This window comes from Nanorana parkeri, unplaced genomic scaffold (assembly GCF_000935625.1).
Source record: "Nanorana parkeri isolate BGI_ZX_2015 unplaced genomic scaffold, ASM93562v1 scaffold50, whole genome shotgun sequence".
Taxonomy (NCBI): Eukaryota; Metazoa; Chordata; class Amphibia; order Anura; family Dicroglossidae; genus Nanorana; species Nanorana parkeri.
In genome coordinates, this window is record NW_017306318.1 from 1,747,069 (window position 1) to 1,756,941 (window position 9,873).

The 9,873-nt window shown below is 45.0% G+C and overlaps 1 protein-coding gene across 1 annotated transcript in view; it reads left to right on the forward strand.

Moving 5' to 3' along the window:
• Nucleotides 1-5,078, forward strand: part of ADA (adenosine deaminase) — a 25,628-nt gene extending 20,550 nt beyond the window's left edge. Inside the window, exons 9-10 of the mRNA XM_018574782.1 lie at nt 1,982-2,111; nt 4,907-5,078. Coding sequence (XP_018430284.1) covers nt 1,982-2,111; nt 4,907-5,011 — 235 coding nt within the window. The 3' untranslated portion in view covers nt 5,012-5,078. The remainder of the gene's footprint in view (nt 1-1,981; nt 2,112-4,906) is intronic.
• The last annotated feature ends 4,795 nt before the right edge of the window (nt 5,079-9,873 follow it).

Here is a 9,873-nt window from a genome sequence, read left to right on the forward strand (position 1 = left end):
CCAAGGACCAGGTGAGTGTATCTTCTTCTTTATTTACAGTTACGTAAATTAAGAGTACCTGTACTCCTGTGTGTTAGATACCTTCCTCAGAGACCATAATTGATTTTTTCGATGAATCAATACTCTTTGCTGATACCACTGCTTGTGGGAGAGAGTTCCAAAATGTAACCACTCTGAGAAGAAGCTCCTACGCCCTTTGGGGTAACCACTCGGAGAAGAAGCCCCTACGCCCTTTGGGGTAACCACTCGGAGAAGAAGCCCCTACGCCCTTTGGGGTAACCACTGGGAGAAGAAGCCCCTACGCCCTTTGGGGTTAAATCTTTTCTCCACCAATTTTAGGTGGTGGCCTCCAGTCCCTTGTTAGCTCCCTAACAGTAAAAAAAAGTTTAGTGGTGATGGCAACATGGGCACTAAACATTTTGATCACAAAAACATGAGTTGATTACCTGATAACTCTGTTTCCAGGAATCTTCCAGGACAGCCCTCGAGATATAGGCTCCACATGTCTCCTTACTTCCTGCGTGAACAAGTTTAAATGTCACAACCTTGTCTCATAGCTACTCAGACCCTAAACCAAAAGGAGTAGCTAACCCTTTTAGTGCAGGGTTAATTTTTTTTTTTTACATCCCAGGAGTTATTCTTTATTGATCTGGTGGTTACTTCCAAGACAGTGGATAGGTAGAGAAGTGTGTCCAAGTGATTGTTGGGTAGCGGGCAGGTTGCAAAGTCTTTTTGGAGGTAGAACATGATTGATGATTCTAAAGTGCTGAAGTGATTGCAACCAGAGACTGGCAGAGAAAGGTCTAAGTATAGAATGCAATATATTGTTCAAGAGACCTCCAGTGAGAATGCGAGAGGATAGCATCATAGTGGTGAGCTCTAGCAAGCTAGATACAGATAGTATATCAATACCAGATATGGGACCAACTAGCCAGTCCTAATTCACATTTAGTTTGTAACTTGTGTGGTGCAGTTTTCACATGTACTGCTGCTGACAATCACAAATGGTTATTTCAGATGGTAAATAAGACCAGGAGTGTTCTGATAAGGCGCAGATGCTGATCCAGTAATGTGCAAGTCATTACTAATGGGGTGGGTTAGGCTACAATCTCTATTAGCTTTTATTGCAGTTTATTAGCTCATTAAAAGACTTGCCGTCGCTGCTGTCACAGTGTCAGACAGATTTTCTGTCACTTCTTGTCCTTTGAACACCGGGACAGGTAGTGAAGGTGAAGAATGCAATAAAATCGAACACAGCCAACCCACCCCCATTAGTAATGTATTGTATCAACATCTGCAGCCTATCAGAACACTGCAGGTCCATCTGTGTTCTCATTTGGGTTGGGGGAGATTGCTTGTTGTCCCCTTTATATCAAGGCAGGAAATGAGTGTGTGGTTGTCACTGGGATAGAAGCGAGCAATAAAACCCTGACAGATGTTCCAACTCCTCCATGCTGTGTCTATGCCCCCATCAGAAGGACAAGGAGTGATGGGAAACCTGTCTGAGGGGGACAGAGACGGCATGGTGCTGGCCTTTAGAAGATCCAAATAAATGTTGTTGACCATAAAAATGGTATAAAAGCAGGGGTGGCCAAACTTTGGCCCTTCGGCTATGCTGATCCTACTAAGCCCATAAGCCCATTGCAAGACTCGACAGCCACAGGCCTCACTCCCAGAGGCAGGTGCATGATGGGATTTGCAGGAGGGCTGATGTTTATATCAAGGGTAGCCAAAGCATCCCATCCAATCAGCTTTCTGCAGTGGGGGAGGGTGCCTAGTATGGGGTAAAGGGAGAGGGTCCAGTCTATAGTTTGTACTGCGGCACCTACCCTCCATAGCTATACCACTTTCTAGATGTCTGCAGTTCTCAAATGGCAGCAAGGAAATGCATCTATTTTTGCTGATATCCAATTCAATGTATGAATAACCCTTTGTAAGCACACTCTACAGATTCAATAACCGGGGCTCTGCTCTTCACCAGGTTTAGGAAAGACAGAGCTAACTATTCTCTGAGCACCGACGACCCTCTGATCTTCAGATCTACGCTGGACGTGGATTACAGCATTGCAGCAAAGCACATGGGCTTCACAGAGGAAGAGTTTAAGCGAGTGGTAAGTGTACCCCGGGTGATCCCTGGGACAGGAAGCATTGGGGACATTGCACTTAGCAAGCGTGATGGATGTGTAAGCAGCAGCAGGAGCTGCATTGGTTCCAGCTGCCAGATGAATAGTAAGTATGCTCCATCAGCTTCTTTCCAGCTTCTGAAGCTGGAGAGTGACACAAGAATGCGGAAGTGATGTATTATACAACACTTCCGCATTCTTGCAGAGGAGAGGGGACCGGAGGGAGCTCGTGTACCGAGCTCTCTCTGATCCCATGTGACAGAGGCGACATGCTGATCCCGGGCTCGCACTGGGGCACAGCGGAGCCCGGGACAATGGCGGGACACACACACACCGATCGGCACCCCATACACGCGATCCGCCGGCTCTAAAGCCGTCTGATCGCGTGTATGGTATCAGGCATCGCTGCCTGTTTTTAAAAAACGGCAATTTCCCGCTCTCGAGACGCCCGCTCAGATCTAGAGAGCTCCGGGCCGGCCGTTTTTCTACTACGGCCGGCCCAGAGGCAGTTAATGGTGGATGCTGCAAAATGTCGAAAAGAAATGGCTGTGTTACCTGTGCCATCCAATCCCCTTCTAATGCAGCATGGAAAATGTCAGGGGAAATGACTTTTCACACAAGGATCTATTCTTAAACTGGACCTGCATTAAAGCACGCGTACTGTGCATGCACTGATTTTAAATAAGGAAAAGCATTCGTTCCTGGGTGTGCTGGCTCAATGTATTTTGTGTCCCTGAAATTGGGCAGAACACAGGATTGCTGGAAATGGCTGTTCTTCAGACAGGCTGTGGGGGTGCCGCAGAAGGCCTACAGGTATGGGACATTCAAGCCAGGCGATATATAATTTTAGAAGCTGAACAGTGTTTTGTAACCTACTGGGGGACACATAACTGTAGAGAAATTTTGTTTAAAAGGTGAACTCAACAAATTATCTACTCCCTCCAATGTTGGCAGCCCATCATTGCACAGGATAGTGGCCGGCCATGCCTGTACAATGAGCATCAGCACAGCCACTTGTAACCTCCACTGAGAGCACATGTGACATGGAGAAAACAATTGGGCCACTGGCACAGAGCAATGCTACCCTATAACAGGAAGTGCCTGAATAAGGACCTTCATGGCAGGATCACCAGGTATTATCTTAACAAAGCTGCAGAATAAAAAAAGATTGACAATTACTTTTGAAATGTTAAAGCTGATCTGAGATTTTAGTGATTGGGTTTACATGTATAGAATTCCTGTGGTGTATGGTCACTAGTCATAAAAGGTGACCATGTAAATCAATAGTACAGAGTAATATTCCAGAGGTTTATGAAGAAGATGTACAAAGAGTACCAAAAGCCGCTGTGAATGAGAAATATTGTTCATGGATATGTCAGACTGTGAGGTGTAGAACATATATGTACAGAAAACTTTTCGTGCATGTCCGTTCTCCCCCTTGGAATAAATGTGACCGCTTATAAATAGTGACTAGACACCACAGGAACTTCATGAATGCATAAAAATCATTGTAAATCCATTCATCTAAAGCTCAGAAGTTTTAACATGTTAATCGTATTTGAAAAGTCATTGTTAATATTCCCATACCTGCCGCTTCATTCAAATAATACCTGGTGATCTTCCCATGAGGTCCTTGTTCAGGTACTTTTCCTGCTATAGAGCGACAACGTTCTCTCCACATTTCCCAAACGTTCTCCTGCGTTATCACTCCATCACATGAACTCTTGATTGAGACTACAGGCGGTATGCTGCTACACAGACATGATCCAAGGTTGTCACTATCAGGAACCCAATCTTGAACAATGATCTGCAACCAACAGAGAGAGAGAGGCTGAGGCTGCAGATCAACAGTCCTGAAATGTAACACAGGGTGAAAGAAAGGTGAAAATTAAAACAAAATGGCAATTGTATCGCGTTTGCAGTCCTTTAGCAGACAAGGTGGATCTTTGACTACAAATCGCATCAGCGTGCAGCTCTGCATCCGGATATGAAATCATCTTACATTCATTAGTTAAACAGATTTTTTATTTTACTTCCCGGTTCTCTTTGGCACAAAATTTTGTAATCTGTGGCCAAGTGTTGCATCCTGGGAAGGGTACATCAGCAGAGCATTGCTGGGAAATCTCATCTGTAATCTCGGGAGATCTCAGGGAAAGGCATTTTCCTCCCCTGAGATGATGTGCATGGTCACATGTCCTAGTCACATGTGCCAGGGATCCAGTAAATAAAGGGAGATCTATGAATCTGCCCTTAGTAAAAAAAAAAAAAAATGGCCACTGTGAGAAGACTGGGGAGGAAAAGATAAATAAGGCATGCAAAGAATAAGAATCCTGCAGTTATTTAGAAGTATGTGATTGTAGGGATGCACTGAGGATACTAGTATCACTGCCGATAAAGAGTATTTGGGCAAGTACTCGTACTCTCCCAAATGCTCCGATACTTACCCCCCGATATCAGAACTTCCAGTCAGAGGGAGATGTCCTCTGACCCGCTGTGCCACAAAGGGACATGGAGCCGGCTTCCCAGCCAATCAGGAAGCCAGGCGGCGGGTACCGACTCGCTGCTCAACTTCCTTATTGGCTGGGAAATCCAGTGAAATCATTACAAGAGATTTATAGTTTTAATACATGGCTAGTTATTCTTCTAAGAGGGGAAGTTTTTTTTAGCCTATTTTCTCCTGTTCCGATTCTTAGACACAAGGCCTATTGAGAATGAACAAATGTTAAATGTGGTAGTCACCTTTAATTCCAAAGCATGCTGATTTTGTCTTTTCTTTTCCCCAGAATATTAATGCAGCTCGATCCAGCTTCCTACCAGAAAAGGAGAAGGAGCAGCTCCTGTCCAAGCTGTATGAAGCCTATGACATGGTGCTGTCCACGGGGCTCTGAAGGTGACGCATCATCACACCACAGACTCAATGGATTAACCAAACCACAGCCATCTTCTCCCTTCCAGCGAGAAGCCTTTTTAAGGATATGTGTAAAGCAAGACACGTCAGCCATGGCAGATATCCTTAAAACGCGGCTGTCCGATGGGAATATGAAGAGGAGCTCTCAACAAGACAGGTCTTCCTAAATACACTCCAAATGTCTTATCAGGTTATTTGCTATTTCACTACAGCCTTATCCTACTGACAGAAATCCCCTTCATGATGCCAGAAGGTGGATGGAACTGTCAATATGCATAATTCAAGGTCGGGCACACCCGCTTCTTTCTCATAGATGGGTCAGGTAAGGTCAGGAGATTCTTAAAGATGACCTGTCACTTTTAATTCACCAGTTACATTATCTATATTCTTTCGTTGCCACAAATACCTTAAGGCCTTGTTCACACCAAATGCAGAGCAGATCTGCTCAGGTTTCTGCACACGCAGTGCCGTGGGTTGTGCCGCGTTTTTGATGCGTTCCGGGCCATTTTTGGTAAAAAAACATGGGCTTACTTTAACATGGGCTTTCAGTGCGTTCCAGGCATTTGCATGCGTTCTAGAGCAGGTAAAGAGGGCCTGCTGCAGTTTTTTCACCTGCTCTGGAACTGCACGCTGCGATGTGAACTGGAGCAAAAAATACCATTGGAATACATTGGACGCAGTTTTGATCCGGTCTGCACCTGCTCTGCTCCTGCTACGCGCTTGGTGTGAACAAGGCCTAAGAGTTACCTCTTTCCACAGAAGGTGGCCAGGCTGTTGACCAAAGGTCTGGCCTAAGGGTCATTTTAAGATCTATACACACAACCCTTTGCCCAACTTGTGGCCCCTTGGTACTTGCTTTGTGGTCCTTGGACCCTAGCAGTTTAGAATAGGAGGAGTGAGAGCATTGATTTGTAATGGGGTAATAGCAGTGATCCTTACTAGCATAATGTAAAATTCCCATCTCTCCATGTCTTCCGACTATGTCTCTAACCAAACCTGTACCATGTCTAGTCTTTGACCATCGTTTCCTCAGTATGTTTGCTTAAGACCTTGACCATGATTTCCTCTAGTACAGTGGTAGGCAACCTTGGCACTCCAGCTGTGGTGAAATTACAAATCCCATCATGCCTCGACCTCTAGGAACCATACCTGTGGATGTGAGTTTGGCAATGCGTCAAGGACTTGTAATTCCATGAGACATGGCAACAACAGTTCTAGTGCCACGATGCCTACCCCTGCTCTATTATGTTCCCATTCACCAGTCCATCATTCCCCCTAATATTATTATTATGTCTCCAGTCTCTATCCTTCATTCCCTCTTATGTCTGCAGTCTCCGCTAGTCCCTTCTAGTGTTACGTATATACTGATTATATGCGGTCAGGGGCCAGTTGACAACCACTGCGCTCTCTATCAGTTCTCCCATCAGAGCCACGCGCTCTCTATCAGTTCTCCCATCAGAGCCATACTATAACATGTAAGGGAGGAAGTGGATTTGCTACTAAGGGAAAAAAAGAATCGAAGAAGGCCTAAACTGGACCCCATAGACCAGGACTATCCTGGCAATCAGCTCACCTGTTTTGTGGAAAGAGACAACTTCATCTGGAAGAAAACAAAGTGACAGATCCTCCTTAGATCCTGACCCGACAACAAAACCTTTGTATTTTAGTTTTGGATAGAACTTCTGTCCGGATTTAAATGCTATGTATTTGCCCCATTTGAGAAGTGTGGGGAATGCCACCGTCCCCGCTGAGAGGACTGGGGGCAGGGGAGACATTTGTTCCTAATTCCTGTTCTAAGCAGACAGATAAATGTCCCAAATGCAGACAGAAAATACTAAAACCCGACAAAGGTTCTTCTCCATCCACCAAAATTAAAACCAAGGCTTATTTCCAATCATGGTTCACTAAAAAGGTGCTGATTTGTCATATATAACCCTAATGGGAGACTCTGTTTTGGGTTTAGTGTCTATAAATACAGTATTACATTCAGTGTTTACAATAAAGCTCTTCATCAATCACAGACTCTCTTCTGCACAAGTATTTTGAGCTATCTGTAGAAAGGGAAACATGTTATAAGAGTTACTTAGGAGTGTGTCATTGCTGACTTCTAGAAATGCTAGTGGTCTGACCATCCTCCTGACACCACTGGCTCCAATACTTGTCTATCCTCATCTACCTCCCAAGACCAACTCTGAAATGACCATTCCTGTTCCTCAGGCTAGTTTAGGTATATTGCGAGAAGGAAGGGTCATACCACACAAGTGAACCTGTAGCTGGTTCCCCAGTGTACTACGGCCCTTTCCACTCGTCACTCCCTGATGGAAACATCTGATGGAACACTGATGGAAACATTGCAGAATAGCTTGCGCCTCCATCTAGTGAGAGAGCGACACATGCATAGCAACCCTATCACCAGCATGCCATGGCACTAATGTACACAGAAGTGGCAAAGGGAAACCTTCCTATTGTTTTGGAGCAAAGGAAGCAATCACCAAGTCATAGAGTTTGTAGATGGTTTGGACCATGTCACACGAGCAATCCCGTTTGCTGGAACTGGATCACCATCTACAGAGATCCTGGAACACTTGTGTGCTCCTATGTTCACTCTCCAATCTCATTCACCAGCAAGGGAGCAACAACCTTGATGGATGAGTCAGTAAGGAAGAGACATAAGAACACGAGTATTCCCAGTCCTGTCACCACCAATGGGATAATTAGTGTGGCATGGGCCTTCCGGGCACTCCAGTATTAGCCCTATGCTACCAACTTGTCACAAATAGGCTCAGTCTGTATTCTAAGCAAATACCGGCAGCCCGGGTGCTTTACCACAGGATCCATCCTGTAATGAAATACAGGTACCATGCATAAAGTACAGCAACTCAAAGAAACCAATCACTTTTCTGAAGTCTGAGTAGTACAAGGCGACTCCTAACCGCTTGCCTGAATCTTACTCCTTGCACTGCTATACACCCAGCGTATAGCTTTTATACATCAGTCACCTTACAGAACTAATCAGGATAGACGTATTGGAGCTGCCATAGCAGACCTGTGTTTGAACGGATACAGCCATCTTCATTCCTCATGATCTAGTGAGTCACTGACCCCAGTAGAAGCAGATTTATATCGGGTGTCCGGACACTGCTCTGACTGCAGGCTCGGTCCAGTGAGGACAAAGATGATGGCCCTACAGCCTGTATATCTCTTCCAGCTACCTATGAAAAATGCTGCTATTGGCACAATACACTGACACCACAGCCTACATGTGATATCTGTGATCATTCTGCAGACATTGTGACCACATGCATCCCAAAAGGGGACAATATCTGAGCCAAAGGTGACCACCAAAGACTGAAACAAACCAGGTCCTTTTATCTATGTTCCACTGTACATGCTCCGGCTTTAACGCACAACACCCAGGGCCTCCCATATAAACAGTCCATGCACCCATCGCACTCAGAACTGCTGTTCCTTATAAAAGACCGGTGCTGCGGCAGTCGACGGATGGCAACTGTCTATAATCACAGGATAACAGACACCGGCACTCCAAGTAATGAATCAATGGCGTCTGTTTTTTGATGCACTGTGCTATGTTTCATGCGTCAATAAACAGACGCCATTGATTCATTACTTGGAGTGCCGGTGTCTATGTTATCCCATATAAACACGTCTCACACAGCCAATGATCGGATTCTTTACTGGCAGGTGTAATCTGACAGCTCAGATTTCAGACTCTTCATACCTGTCGCCATTATGCATTGCAGACATGCCCGTAGAATGGAGGCAAGCGCCTTACAGCAGGGGTTGGGCAACTCTGGCCCTCCAGCTGTGCTTTAACTACAAATCCCAACATGTCTGTCTTGCAGTGCCTCATGGGACTTGTAGTTTCAAACAGCCGGAAAGCCAGAGTTGCCCACCCCTGGCCTACAGAGTACTACAGACTGTGGGTTGTCACTGGGACTTGTAGTCCTTCATTGGCTAGCACAGGCCCCACGTAGCTGCTCTATAAAGTCATGCCCGTCAGAACCTTCCAATAGCTTATAGTTCCACAACAGCTGAAGGTTGGGTACTCCTGGCCTAGGGCAACACAAGCAAATGCATCTAGGGCAGAGATTTACCTGTCTGGTACCCATCATCTCTTTAGCAGCACATTGCTAAAGAGATGATGGGTGAGGATACATATATAGTGATCTACATAAAGAGCTTGGTTCCAGACTTCATTGGCAATAGGTAAGAGTAGAGCCACACAGAAAAATACTGACACTATTTCACCCATTTCACCCAAAGACCTGAAAACGGCCTCCAAAGTGACTCCATGACTGACCACAAATATAACATCAAGATCCCCGAAGAGCGAAGGAGGCTAATGCTCCCCAAAACACATAGAATGCATCATTTTAACCAAATGGAAAGTCTGGAACTGAACTACTACTGACTTCTCATTGCCCACATGTAGAATACTGCTTCCTGGAGTAAAGCATCTTGTAGCTATAATCACAAGTAAAACATTGATATTTTCATGGTGTTTATTCATCCACACAAAATCATAACTGGGAAGAAAAGAAGTGTATTCTTCAAAACAAAAGAATAAAATAACAAAAAACAAAATCACACCATTTCTCCTGTAAGTATTAACTGTCCATTCTATTTAGAGCTAACAGAGACTCTACACCAGACATAGCACTAAAAGATGGATTGAAAAACAAAAAACGTAGTGTTGGCAGTCGGTAATATACATAGGATATTGTACCTGGTGTCAGTACACAGTTTGGTCCGTTCTGGTTCCATAAGGCATTGCTTAAAGTCACATCAAAACATCACACTGTACCTTGGCCGTCCTCCGTA